Source organism: Lepidochelys kempii, chromosome 1 (assembly GCF_965140285.1).
Source record: "Lepidochelys kempii isolate rLepKem1 chromosome 1, rLepKem1.hap1, whole genome shotgun sequence".
Lineage (NCBI taxonomy): Eukaryota > Metazoa > Chordata > Testudines > Cheloniidae > Lepidochelys > Lepidochelys kempii.
Genome location: NC_136380.1, coordinates 154,568,849 through 154,584,103, shown reverse-complemented (window position 1 = coordinate 154,584,103; position 15,255 = coordinate 154,568,849). Strand labels below are relative to the sequence as shown.

The 15,255-nt window shown below is 42.3% G+C and overlaps 1 protein-coding gene across 17 annotated transcripts in view; it reads left to right on the top strand.

The window, feature by feature from the left end:
* Positions 1-15,255, top strand: part of CASK (calcium/calmodulin dependent serine protein kinase) — a 421,703-nt gene that overhangs the window by 340,273 nt on the left and 66,175 nt on the right. For 16 of the 17 annotated variants that reach the window (XM_073358724.2, XM_073358808.2, XM_073358793.2 and 13 more), the window contains one exon: positions 9,954-10,031. The exons of the other annotated variant lie outside the window; for it this stretch is intronic. In XM_073358724.2, coding sequence (XP_073214825.1) covers positions 9,954-10,031 — 78 coding nt within the window. The remainder of the gene's footprint in view (positions 1-9,953; positions 10,032-15,255) is intronic. 17 annotated transcript variants of the gene reach the window in all.

Below are 15,255 nucleotides of genomic sequence, written 5' to 3'. Positions count from 1 at the left end.
GCAAAATATCAAGAAGTTAATCTGCATTGTAATACTCTGTTCTCACCATTACTGAAATATGATTGCAGATTAACTTTTAATGATACTTCAGCAAATACTTCCTAAAATTGTGAGTGCTAGATAATAATGGACTGTAAAGCAGAAGCTACTGCAATACGTTATTCTGAATAGTTCTTCATAAAAGGGGTAGCTAGTCTACTCATTTCCTTATGCATTAGTGGGAAGCTTCTTGGAACATATCTTCAGATATGGGTGGGGCACTACTTTAATGCTCTCTGGCTCAGGGTTCTGCTGCTTTACTGCATACTGTAGGCCTTGCTGTCTCTTGCAGATTCATGTTCTTTTTTCTTCTCACCCATTTCTGTGACCAGTATGGAATAGTTATTGTTGATGGGGCTTAATGTGTTTTTCTGACCACACGTAATTACATAAATGCAACAAACTTCTGCCCAAATCTAGCAGTCTGGCTATTAGAGTTGAAAGTCAGAGATCTGAAACAAATAAAGGATTTGATTCTATCGTCCAAATATCTGAGTGTGCATTGCCACACGAAAAGTTAGAGACCACCTTCAGAACCAGTCTGTTATTTTTAGGACATGAAAAAAAGTAGCAGCTGAAAGTAGAAGGTGTGTGTATATGGTGTGACAGGGTCAGGCCAGATGGCTACAGGAGAGTGATAGAAAGCATATATATTAGCCCCAGGTTAAGTAGGTCCCTTTTCCCTGGGTAAGGTAACAGGAAAGGTTCCAGAAAAATCAGGAACTTTCTGGAAACAATTAAGGCAGACAGGCTGATTAGAACACCTGCAGCCAATCAAGAAGCTGCTAGAATCAATTAAGGCTGGCTAATCAGGGCACCTGAGTTTAAAAAGGAGCTCACTTCAGTTTGTGGTGTGTGCAAGGAGCTGGGAGCAAGAGGCACAAGAAGCTGAGAGTCAGAAGGCCTACTACTGGAAGACTGAGAAGTACAAGCATTATCACACATCAGAAGGGAGGTCCTGTGGTGAGAATAAAGAAGGTGTTGGGAGGAGGCTATGGGGGAGGGATAGCTCAGTGGTTTGAGCATTGGGCTACTAAACCCAGGGTTGTGAGTTCAATCCCTGAGGAGGCCATTTAGGGATCTGGGGCAAAAATTGGGGATTGGTCCTGCCTTGAGCAGGGGGTTGGTCTAGATGACCTCCTGAGGTCCCTTCCAACCTTGATATTCTATGAAGTAGCCCAAGGAGTTGTAGCTGTCACGCAGCTGTTACAGGAGCCACTGTAGATCCCTGCAATCCACAGGGCCCTGGGCTGGAACCTGGAGTAGATGGCGAGCCCGTGTTCCCTCCATCCCCCAAACTCCCTGCTTGATACGGGAGGAGTTGAACTGAACTGTGGTTTCCACCAGAGGGGAAAGTTTCTGGCCTGTTCCCCGATCCACCGGGTGGATCAACAGAGACTGCGGGGATTGTTCTTCTTCCTTTCCCCATGCTGGCCAGTGATGAGGCTAACTGAGTGAACGGACCCACCAAGGCAGAGGAGGAACTTTGTCACAATGTATATGCTTGTGTGTGTGTGTGTGTAATATAATATGTAAAAGGGAAAAGCATATGTTTAAAAAAAAAAGTTAAGGTATTTAAAAATTAAGGAATAAAAATAACTAGCAGTGATGCTTACATTGTGATTAAACTATTATAGTTTTAATTTTCAAAAATAATATGAATAAACGTGCAACAATGAAATGCAATAAAGCATATCTAAATGTCTGTGTACATCCAGAGTGAAAGCACCAGGCTATCTGCATCATTGCACACTTCATAACATGGAAGGTATCCCCACACTAGCCCATATTGGCCAGTCTGTCGTGGTCATGGAGGTCGTCGAACATACTGATCCATTTGATCCAACAGCACATGTAAATATCATGATGGTGCTGCGGATCTTGTTCCAGATGATAAAGTAGATGGGATATTAGCTGCTGTGACTTTGTTGCAGTCTGTCACCCCAGTCATGGGTTTGGTGTGAATTTGAGAAATCTCACACACTCTTGTGCTCCACCCTTATAACATCTCATTGCTCAAGCTTTATGTAGGTGGAGTGGATTTCATCCCCAACAGATTAGTAATTAAAAAGCAGAAAAAGGAAGCAGACACCTTTCTCTGTTTGGGTTATTGTGAAACAAAATAGCATCCTTTTCCAATGCTGCTTCATTTCATATTTTTAAAGATGTATATGGTTATGTGCTCTTACTTTAGCTGAGGCTTTATTATCAAATCTTTTAGTGCAGCCAAAACAGGAACACATCCTCTACTAATCTCTTGCATAAATATCTAATCATTATTTTAATCTTTGTTAGAGATCAATTTAAAATGTATAAGGAAAGACAGCTGAAGTTAGGTGATGAGTGGGTGTATGTCTTACACTGTTTAACATATGCACAACATATATATATTTGTGTATATATAAATCAAACTGAAAAACAGCCAGGTCTTATCAAGTTGTTCTACCCTCAAAATGTAAATATACACAGTTGTGCAAATCTTTATAACTTTATAGCTAAGAACATAGACTCGAAGGGACTTCCTGGGTCACTGAATCCAGTCCCCTGCTATCACAGGCAACCAGGTCATATGATCTCTTATAAACTTATCAAGCTCCATCTTAAAACCAGTTAAGTTTCTTGCCCCCACTACTCCTATTGGAAGGCTGTGACAGAACCTCACTCCTCTAATAATTAGAAACGTAGTCTTCTAATTTCCAATCTAAATTTACTCCTGGCCAGTTTATAGCCATTTGTTGTTGTGCCAACATTGTCCTTTAGCTTAAATAGCTCTTCTCCTTTCCTGAAGTTTGCCCTCATGGTGTGTTTATAGAAAGCAGTCATACCCGCTCTCAGCTTTCATTTTGCTAGGCTAAACAAGCCAATCTCTTTCACTTTCCTCTCATAAGCTAGGCCCACCATTCTCCTGATCATCTTAGTAGCCCTTCTGTGCCTCTGTTCTCCAAATTTGAATTTATCTTTCTTGAACATAGGTGACCAGAATCAGACACAGTAATCCAGATAAGGTCTTACCAGTGTCTTGGACAATGGCATTAATATTTCCTTCTCTCTAGTGGAAATACCTCACCTGATAGATCCTAGGTCTGCATTTGTCTTTTTTACAGTTACACTGCATGCTTATTGCCCTGTGATGGACTAATACACAAGGTCTTTCTCCTCTGCTGTTGTTTCAACTAAAGAGCCCACCCATCTTACAGCAGAAATTCTTGTTATTAGTCCCTAAGCGCATGATTTTGCACTTTGTACTATTAAATTTCATCCCACTTCTATTACTCTAGTCCTCAAGGTCATCCAGTTCTTTCTGTAAAATACTGTGATCCTCCTCCAAGTTGACAGTGCCTCCCAACTTTGCATCATCAGCAAATTTAAGTAGCGCACTCTCTGTGTCAGAGTCACTAATGAAAATATTAAATAAGATCAGTCCCAACACCAGTCCCTGAGGAACTCCACTAGTAACCTCCCTCCAGCATAATGCTCCCCTTTCAGCACTACTCACTGTCCTCTCACTTATGGCCTGTTTCTTACCCACCTTACAATTCTTGTACTAATCCCCATATTCTCCATCGTTACTAATAATTAAGGCTACGTTTTAGTCATGGTAAAAGTAATGGGCAGTAAACAAAAATTCCCTGTGACCTGTGCATGACTTTCACTATATGTCCCTAACTAAAACTTGGGGGGAATCGTGGGGGGTGGTCTGGGGGCATGGCCTGATACCCTGTCTGATGCTGGGGGGAGAGAGGAGCGTGTTGCTGGTGCTGGGGTGGGGGGGGTTTGTGGGGCTCGCAGGCTCCCTACTGGGTTCTGCATGTCCCCATAGCTCCAGCCAGGGAGGCTCCTGCTGTTCCCGCCACAAGCACTGGCTCCGAAGGCGCAGCTCCCATTGGCTGGGAACCGCAGGAGCGGGGCCTGCAGGTGCGGGCAATGCGCAGAGCCCCCTTCTCCACCTATGCTAGTGGAAGCTGGGAAGCCACCCCCCGCCCCCACGAAGTTAGTGCTCACCCTTAGCCCTGAGCCCCCTCCCACACACCCAAACTGCTGCCCCTGAGCCAGCAACAGCTGCCACAGAAGTCACAGAAAGTCAGGAATCCGTGACCACCGTGACAGGCTCCCAATCTTACTAATAATTTCCGATGTAGCACTGTATCAGATGCTTTACTGAAGTCCAGATATATTAGGTCTACAACATTTCCTAGAGAATTATTTACATTATCAAAGAAAGATATTGATCAGGGTAGTCTGGCACTATCTACATTGGATAAACCCATGTAGCATTTTATCCCATTTGCTATTCATCTCCATGTCGTTACTTATTCTTTCCTTCAAAATTTGTTCTCAAGTTTTGCATACTACTGAGAGAAGAGTAACAGATCTGTAGTTGCTCAGATCCTTTTTTTCTGTTTCTTAAATATAGATACTACATTTGCTATTCTCCAGTCATATGCCACCACCCCTGATTAGACAGATTTATTAAAAATACGTGCTACCGGACTTGCAATTTTATGTGTCAGTTCTTTTTGTATTCTGGGAATACTTTATTTTGTGCATTGTCTTTCATACACAGTATATCCCAAAAATTTTAGAGAGCTCAGTAGTGCATGACACTATGACAGAGTTTTTGGAAAACATGTTACACTGATTTGGCAAAGTAGAGAGTATACCTAGAAGTATACCTATCTCTTGGAGAGATTTGCTGAGATTGTTCCAGTTCCCAAGAGCACTCCTATCTCCCCACCTCATGGAGCAGCCAAAAGTTTCACTTCCTGAAACCATGGATGAATCTGATCCCAGGGATCCACAAAAGGCCAGGTTTGTTATAGGTTCTGTGCCTCCATGCTTGCTCCTGGACCGCTCACCACTCGGTCTGTCTAACAGTATAATGCCAAACGAGGGAATCATCAGCTGGTAGCTGCCCTGAAGGCCTGAATTTAAAAGGAGAGTGCTACTAAAAAGTTAATGTGGTTTTGATTCATTTTAATCTTCAGTTGTGTTTTCCTAGTGCTCTCCCAGGCTCTTCCCCTCTTGCTGTTCTCTTCCTAGCCTCATGAGATAGCTAACACATTCCTATGATGGTGGGTAAAATCTACACCTTTAATATTGGGTAGACAATTTTGATCATAATAAAAAAAAAAAAAAAAAAAAGCTACTTCATAAACACATTCAGCTTTCTGGCAATTGTGAGAAATATCTAATTGCTATTTCTTGTCCGGATTCCCCTGCATCTGTATGTGTCTTATTGAGTGTGAATGTGTAAATGTATATAATAGTGATATCCGTGTGATAAATTAAATTTTCATGCATCTTTGACTGCTACATCTGCATTTTACCGAGTAATCTATTTTAATACTAACATTCCAAACCTCTGAGCAGCTTCAAACAATTATTTTAAATAACCTGCCAGAAAATTCTTCCTCCTTCACCACCCTGAGATGCAATTTTCCTCCTCCTTCCCCCTCAAAATTTTATAGACTAGTGGCCGAGTACAGGCAATATTCAGTCCCCTGGGTGAGTGGCTGGTTTAAATTCTGATAATGCATGATCTCTTAGGGCTCGAAACAGGATCTTTATACCCATGCAAAGGGAATATTCGCAGCTTTCCAGTGGAGCGCACAGCACTTGGTTCTACACCTGGAAAACCCTCAGATAATAGAATTTTAAGTCATGACATTTTTATTAATAAAAAAGCTATATTCGGTTTTAAAACCTCTAAAAATTGCTTACCTTTTTTTCTCTGACTCAGATGTCTGTACAGTGAACTCATGGTCTTAAGGGAGCCGCGCTTGAGAGGCAAAGGGAAAAAGTATGGGCAAAATAGCACCCAGACATTTTTTAACGCCCTTAAAACCTTTCTCAGATACATTTTCTGTAAAGTATGTGACAGGCATAGAATTTTATACAAACTATGATCAAAGAATATTATCTAGACTGCAAAGACCAGGAGCATGTCTATACTACAAACTTAAGTTGACATCCAGCTGCCGCAGTAATTAAGTCCGTAGTGCATGTCCACACCAGTGCACTGTGAGTAGCTTTACTACAATGCAACTCGCCTCAGAGGGTTTTGGGAAGGGTTGTAGTGCCTCATGGGACCAAAACATTCTCGCAGGGGGGTCTGAGAAAATGGCGTCAATGTCCCATGATGCAGTTTTATCCCTCCCTCCCCGATTTCAACTGGAACCCATAATTTTTTGCGCCATTTTTTTTCAAGAGGCTGGCATGGCCACACATATGCCATATCCCAAGAAGCATGGACCCCACTCAGCTGTGCACTATTGTGAGCATTACAGATATCATGCGCCTTATCCTGCGGTATTTCCAGAGCCAGGAGGGGAACTGCTGTGCAGAACATGGCAACGTCCTTCAAGCAGCCCTGCTGGAAACCATAGAATGAAACTATTCCAGTTGCTGTTGGCAGTCGTGCACCAGCCGAACACTGTGGAGTGCCATTTCTTGTCCTGGGAAGCAAGCAGTGACTGATGGGATCGCATTGTTATCCAGTTATGGGATGTCGATCGGTGGCTGCAGAACTTTTGTATGTGCAAGGCCACTTGTCAGAAACTGTGCGGAGCTCTCCCCAGCCTTGCATTAAAATGAGACCTGCTCTGACACTGGAGAACCGAGTGGCGAACACTGTGTAGAAGCCTGCAATGCCAGACTCCTACTGATCAGTGGGGGAATCAATTTGGAGTTGGTCAATCGACTGTAGGGGCTGTTGTGATCCAAGTATGCAGGGCCATTAATTGCCTTTTGCGCAGAAGGGTAGTGACTCTGAGCAATGTGTAGGAGATACTGGATGGTTTGGCCGTAATGGGGTTCCCTAACTGTGTTGGGCCAATAGATGGCACACATATTCCTATCTTGGCACCAGACCACCTTGCCAAAGAGTACATAAACAGAAAAGGATACTTTTCAATGGTGCTGCAAGCACTAGTGGATCACCGGGGTGTTTTACCAACATCAAAGTGGGATGGTCTGGGAAGGGGCATGCATCTGTAAGAACACAGGTCTGTTCAGAAAACTGCAAGCCGGGACTTTCTTTCTGGAACACAAAATAACCATTGGTGACGTTGAAATGCCAGTAGTGATCCTGGGAGACCCTGCCTACCCCTTACTCCCATGGCTAATGAAGCCGGACATGTGGACAATAGCAAGGATCTCTCAACAAGGGGCTCAACTAGTGCAAAATGGTGGTTGAATGTGCCTTTGGCCGTTTAAACAGTCGCTGGCACAATTTGCTCACTAGATTAGACCTCACTGAAAGTAATATCCCCATGATTATAGCTGTGTGCTGTGCGCTCCATAATATCTGTGAGGCAAAGTTTCCACAGGGGTGTGGCAGGAAGGCAGATAGTCTGCTGATTTTGAGCAGCCAGATACCAGGGCTATGAGAAGAGCTCAGCATGGAGCACTGCATTAAGGAAGCTTTGAAAATCCGTTGCAGTAATGACCCACAGTAATGTGTGCTGCCTTTTGTATTGTGCCTTCTCATAGTGTGAACCTTGCTATGTCTGCTGGATTTTTGTCTCCAGCACATCCCCTCCATTGCCTCAGTTTTCCTGACCCTCTCCTTCCCTCCCCCCATTTTAAATGAATAAAGATGAATTCATTCTCAAGACATGGATTTCTGTTGGACAAACATACTGAAACTTAAAGATCACAAATAGAATTAAACATTGGAAACGTGATGGAATAAAATTGGGAGGGGAAAAAAACATTCATCTTGTCTTTAAAAGCTCAGCGGCCTCGCCTCTCAAACATCAGCATATGTGCGCCGGCTGTTCTTTGTGCCATCCCCTGCCGTTGAATGAAAGGGATATTGCATTGTCCCCCTGGCCTAGTGGAACATGTGCGGGAAGAGACAGGGAGTACAGCGAAGCAGGCATACCGTTCTGCAGGGGCTGCAGAGGGAGTCGAGCCTCAAGGTGTTTCTCCTGAAGGTCAACTAGACGCCTCAATATGTGTCTGTTCCTTCAGAATCCCCATCATCTCCTGCTGCGTGCCAAGCTCATTCTCCTGGGCTGCACTCCTGCTCGGTGTCCACTGTCCCAGAGGCGGTCATAATCTCAATAAACACGTCATCACTATTCTCTTTCGCCTTCATCTTATTTGGGAGAGCCTCTCCACCCTTGTGGAGGAAGACCTGAAGGCCACACTTTCAGCCGTAAGCCATGGAAGAGCAGAAAGCAACCATTGTCAATTTAGATCCAGGATCTAGTGCAGAGCTGTTATATTTTTAGCACTTTATGTCTGACTGGAATTTTAGGACAAACAAAATGCAATTTAGTAGACCAAGGGGATTCCCCTTATCAAATATCACAGCTTTGCTGAACACAAGAGGTGTGAGAGTTTCTTAAAGATTAGGTTGCCAGAATCCTTTTGTAGGCAACCTAAAGATAGAGTTGCTTCCAGCTCTTCCTACAATACATGATGGGTTTGTGCCATATAACTGGTTTGTGGGCACTTGTCTGGTGTCCAAACTGCATGCCAGTAAAACCCTAATACTATAGGTGCTAATTCCGTGGGAGATCCATGGCTGGAGCACCCATGGAAAAAGAGTAGTGGGGGCAGCCAGTTTCCCCCCCAGTCCTCCCACCCTCCAGCTGATCAACTCTTCCACCTCCCTCCCAGCGCCTCCTGCCACCATGGATCAGCTGTGCTGGAGGCGCTGGGGGGGGGAGGGGAGAGGTGGTGGGGGCGGAGCAGGGGTGGAAAGAGGTGGGGTGAGGGCTTGGAGGAAGGGGTGGGGCGGGGCCTGGGGAAAAGTGGGGACAGGAGAGGTGGGGTGGGGGTGGAAGCGTGGGGGTGGGGCTTGAGGCGGAGCAGGGGTTGAGCACCCCCTGGGACAAGGAGGAAGCCAGCTCCTGTGCCCATTACCACAACTCCATGTATTTTGTAGGTCTGTGAATGTAGAGTACTTTCCTATGTTTATAAGAGGGCACCTTTCGTTAAAAATTTAGTTAAAATATGCTGGATCGTTTCTGTTTACAAAGTGACATTCTATACGCATAATCTGATGGAGCTAGGGATTATTCAGCTGTCGGTCAGAAAAGATCTCTGTACATGTGTTTAAAGCAAATACGGTATACTGAATGCTTCTGGTTGAAGGAATTAAATATATGGTTTATTCATTTCTGAAATATATGGTTATTCCCTTAAACCAGGCACATTTTAGGAGGGCTGAACATAGGTAGTCAGCTCTTCCTTGTCTTTGTATTTTTTTTTATTTAGGTTTTTCAAAAATATTTTGTAAAATAGATGAGAAGTGAAGGTCTTTGATTTCATATTTAAACATGCTGGTATTGATGATCTTGATAGAAAATCCTGGTAAAGAGAGGATAATCCTTTTGTGTGAACATTCCTTCCGGAAAGAAGTAATTTTGCACTTTTCCCAAGACTTGGGTTTCTGTAGCAATTAATTTGAAAAGCTTTTCTGTCTGGAGGTGCATTCTCTCATGCTATGAACTTTAGTTTTAATTTATATAATATTTGGAGTACTTGACATTTGATTTGTTGGAAAAATTGAGAAATCTGGATTAATTTAAATATTTAACAGCATGTATGATTTATCATGAGCTATAGTGCCACTTATTCAAAGTTCACAGAAACATTTGCACAAGTGTTATGGTTCCCAGAGTCTCCTATTGAAAATGCATGGGAAGCACAGAAAATCTCACAACCTCTCTAAACTTTCCCATGATATCCTGTACATTTTGAATGGATGGCACTGTGTTCAGCTCAGGACATGTTTTTTTTAAAAAAATAGTTTGTTTGCTAAACTTGTACATAAAACACGGTGAGGCTTGTAGTTTAATACATTTTAACCATGTAATTGTATATAGGCTGTTGGATTCCATTATGTTGAACACTAACAAAATAGCACACGGTTACAGTATTCTATTTCCTTTTGATTTTAGCTTTATGACAAAATTAACACAAAATCTTCACCACAAATCAGGAATCCTCCAAGTGATGCTGTACAGAGAGCCAAAGAGGTAAGTGGTTTTGAAATGCTTTTCAGACTTTTATTTTGTTTGTTTAATGTGAAACTTTCATCATAGATACAGTGCCGATGCTCTGTAAATGCTCCTAAATTTGACTGACTGAAAATGTTTTTACCTTTGGTTATATGGCATGCTTTGTAAATTTATCATTTCCCAGATTGTAAGGAATGTTTGTATTATTAAGCCTCATCATATAACCTCTGATTTGTCAGTAGGGATATGAAAAAGAGGAGCTTTGTCCTTGGACAAGTGTGATCATTTGCATATATTTTATATTCTGTAGGTTTGAAGGCAGCAAAAGTTTGAAGCTTGTATAATTTCTCAAATAACATTTTTCTTTATAAATGTCTATTAATCTAATCCGGATTTGCTTGCTTTTTATTGTATCTCCAACAAAAGTTAGTTTAATGCCAAAAAAGCGTGGAGGAGGGAAATCCGATGCAGAGCAGTAGGAGGTATGACTCAAAATGGCCAAAACCAATAAAAACGGAGTTACTTAACTCTTATGCCTGTTAAACTTAGGGCAAATTCTAAGTACAGAATTGTGATTTATAGTGCCAGTCAAAAATAAGTGTTAGTTGTTTAGCATATGATGGCTGAAAAACATTGCTTACAGTAACGCTAAAATTCAAATGAGAAAAGACATTTTTACTCACAATATGTAATAATTGAAGTCACACTGATATTTCCCTGGAAGGTTTCTCTCCTGTTTCCCTAACTACTTTTTAATGAAACATGCCTTTGTGGCCAGACTGGCAGATTTTAACAGCCCAGGCATGCCTTCTGAGCAGCCCTCACAATTTTACCCGGTGAGACATTTTATGTCTTTGTCCATCCAAATCTATCCCTTCTCCCACTTCCCCACATCAATCTTATATACCTTATACACTTTCCATCAAATTACTCTTATCCAGCCACATTAATGCTTCTCTGGAACCCTGTGGAGGAGATTGGGGGCTGCTGGTTCCTGGCCCCAAGTCGTTCCAGTGTAGCACAGCCAAGTCTGGAAGGTTAACTGTTCCTAGAGCTGCTACAGGCCAGGAGCCTCTCAGAGGAGCCTGTGCTTGCAGCTACAGGCAGAGAAAAGGAGGTAAAGGGCCCACAAAGAGGTACCCCTACCAACTCTGTAGAGAGCATTACTCAGCCTCCCTACAGCAGTGAAGAAGTGGTGAGCTTGTTTCCTGCAGGGGGACGGACAGAGTGCGCCTGTGGAGGGGGAGCTGGCCATACAGTACAATGCAGGCACAGGGGTTCTCCCTGTGTTAGATGGAGCGGACAGGTCTACTGACAAATGTCTGTAAGCCCTGCAGCACATTTTATACCTGAATGCCTTTCTGACCGGGGTGGGGGCCACACTGAGGTTACTCAATCAGGGCGAACTGCAAAGAATGGGGAAGACAATCCCCAAAAGTGGTGGATGTTCCAATACTTAGATTTACCAAGCCTAGCACTAAACAGCTTCTACAATACCTTACTGGTTACAGAGAAGCCAAAACACAGTTCCCTTAAAAGCAACCCAGCCTTTGAGCTTCCTCCCAGAAAGCCAAGTCAAATGTGAAAGTTCTACCAATCCCAAAGGATCGGACACATTATCTCCCAGGTTAATAAATATTTCAGATATTACGCAAATACATGCTTACATCCAATTCTTATTAACTAAAATAAAATTTATTTTAAAAAAAGTGAGAGAGAGTGTTGGTTAAAAGATCGTTATACATACAGATGTGAGTACAGTTCTGAGATCAGTTTCATAGCTTAGATGGTGAGCTTTGGAGCTGAAAACAGATCTTAGAATTAGTCCATAGTTTCAGTCCAATGTTTCATATCCAGGGCAAGCCAGATGGGACTGGAGATCTCAGTCTTACGACTCAAACTTCCCCCGAATTAAAGCTCAAGCAGATCAGAGATAAAGGGGTTAGGTCCCAAGAGTCCTTTATACAGTTTTCTGGCAGGCTATGATAGTCTCTTCACAGCAGGTGTTCCTTGGGTGAAGAATAGCAGCTTTGAGGTAAACTACCTGTTCTCTAATGCATACCCAAGTAACTAGTTGCATTCTTCAGCATAAGGTAATTATCCATTAAGCAGTTTATAAACAGTTAATCACAAACCTTAAAGTGAAATATAGACAATGACATTATCACACCTATGTTTCATCTAAATGTTAATATTTCCTTTTGACCTCTGAATCGATAGCTATAATAATACACAGGAACGGTCTATTTACATGGTTAACATCTAACAAGATATAAGTAAACACACACAATTAGTATTACCTCCAATTCTCTAACAATACAGGATTGCATTTCGAAACTCTAGTCCATTTAACATAACTAGGTTAACTATTTCTAAGGAATGGTCCTAATTACCATTTATATACTTCTCTAATATGTCTTTAAAGGTTGAATCTGCAAGATGTTTAACCCTTTCTGGCCATGTCTCACAGCTTTCAAATACCTTTAGTGATCCTAATTTGGGTTCTCGGTATTTCCCTACAAAACCAATACAGCTTGGTGAAAATGTCCCTACACAACCAATACCTGAGGGCAATAAAGTATGCTCTGCAAAAATCAGACTGGGTTGGGAAATTGCTAGTAGTTGCTCAAAGAAGAAAATGTGTGAAGAAATACTTCCTTTTGTTTGTTTTAAACTTGCTGCTTATTAATTTTATTTGATGACCCTTAGTTCGTGTGTTATGAGACGGAGTAAATAACACTTCCTTATTTACTTTCTCCACACTAGTCATGATTTTATAAACCTCTATCATATCCCCCCTTAGTCATCTCTTTTCCAAGCTGAAAAGTCCCAATCTTATTAATCTCTACTAATATGGAAGCTGTTCCATATCCCTAATCATTTTTGTTGCCCTTTTCTGTACCTTGTCCAGTTCCAGTATATCTTTTTTGATAAACCACATCTGTACATAGTATTCAAGATGTGAGCGTACCATGGATTTATATAGAGGCAATATATTTTCTGTCTTATCGTCTATCCTTTTCCTAATGATTCCCAACATTGTTAGCTTTTTTGACTGAGGAAGTCTTCCATCATCATCTTTCCTGGTTGCTAGCAAGGAAAATCCCCTCTACCCTACAGCCCACTGCACCCCATTCAGCATCTGCTGGGTAGGAGCATCTCCACTTGCATTCTCTGTTACTAAACCATATTTCTTCCTTCCTCCAGCTGCCTGGAGGAAGAGTGCTCTTTCTTTCTAGTTGCTGAGAAGGATGGTTTCCTTTTCCCTTCTTCTGTTCCACAGTGAGCAAGGCGGAGAGGGACTTTTCTTACTTTTTCAGGTACCAAGAAGCAGACAATGCCCCATAGTGGCTGTGTCCCATCTCACTTTCTTAATGGAGGAAGAATAGTCTTGAGGTTAAGGTGCTAGACTGGGATTCAAGAGATCTGTGTTCGGTTCCTGGCTTTGCCACAGACTTCCTGTATGACTTTGAACAAACTAGTTAATCTTTCTGTGCCTCAGTTCCCTATCTATAAAATGGGGATAAAAATTTCCCTAACTCACAGAGGTATTGTGAGAATGAATCCATTAGTGTTTGTGAGGTGTTCAGATTCTATGTTGGTGGGAACCAAATACGTACCTCAGTATAGATAGATTAATAATACAGCAGGTTTCTACTATTGAAATTGAGGCACAAAAAGTAGAAGTGACTTGACCAAGGTCTAGATTAGAATGAGGATTAAAGAAACAACTTGTAGGTAGTAATGATAGCTGATATTAAATATTGAAACTGTCAAATAACTCATGAGTACTATAAAACTTATTGTGCTTATAAGATACCATACCATCAACAAAGCTGCTCAGATAAAGTATTAGGTTTCTGATTTTGTAGTGTTAGTAGAAATGATATTGGAGGAATTAAGACAGATATATTTTACTGTAAAGGGACCGACTTTCAAAAGTTGGCTTCCCTTTTTCCGATACAGTTTGTTGGTGCAATTTTACGTGAATTATTTTTTGGCCCAGAATTGCAGTCAGCTGGATATTTAAGTAACTGACTTGCCAGTGTAATTAAGTACTTAGATGGTCAAGTATTCTTAGTTGCATACACAGATAACTATTGGAGTAAAGTTATGCATGCAATTATTTGCGCTTGCAATTTTGCAGACACAGTAAAGGTGAGGCTGAAAGTTTAGCCCAAATTGAATGTTTTAAATAGATGATTACCACAAGATGAAGGCTTCTATGCCATATACAATATATCACATGAAAACAATCCAGTATTCCTTTCCCAGCTGATGTTATGTTTTATCAATTTTGATCTTAATATACCTTAAAAACAAGCAAATTATCTCTTACCAGGCACTAAAAGAACCTTTGCAGGCACCAAATTAATCATTTCACAATTTACTTAGAAAAAAGAATGGGAAGCTTGTAAGTATCTGAATTCCTTTAATTTTGTTAATTCCAGGATGGTGCACATGTCTGTTTTTGGCACAGAAAAATAAACATACTCAAAGAGTTAAGGCAGCAACTCCAGTGTGGAAATAAGACTCAAATGTGCATTTCAGAAGCTTCTAGAGAGCATGGAGTGTATTCTCCTTTTAAGTCCTGTGTGGTTTATACATGTAACTACAACCTACCAGGGCCAGCCTTATGGATAGGCGACATGGGCGATTGCCCAGGGTGCCGTGGTTGGGGGTGCCGTCTTAGTGCCACAAGCTGGCGGGCCTGGGCTGAGTGCGGGTGAGCCAGGAGACTGGAGCCCCTGGCCGGCCAGGCCAGTAGGGCGGGAAGGGCCGCCTGGAGCCGCTAGCCTGGCGGGGAGGCGCAGGCAGCGGGGCTTGCCCCTGCAGACCGAGCAGGCCAGCCCTTGGGTTCCCCCTTCCCGCTGGCTCTCCTCCTGTTAGATGGTTGTGAGGGCATGGCCGGGGAGCCCCCCGGCTCAGAAACTCCTCCCTGTGCAGCCTGACTGGGCTCTGGGGCCAAGAGCTGGTCCTCGCACCCTGCACCCCACACTGCTGGTCTCAAACTCAAAGAAAGGGCACCAAAATACAAGTTTGCCCAGGGCGCCATTTTCCCTACTGACAGACCTGCAACCTACAATGCACCAGTAAGTAAGACTAGATATAAAAATGTGCAAATACTCAGAATAGCTTATTCAGCCCACAATAAGTATAGTGACTCATGCCCATGTGACAAAATTGAGTTGTGCATCTTGCACATTCAACCACGAGAGCTAAAATGCAGCTTTAGCAGGAT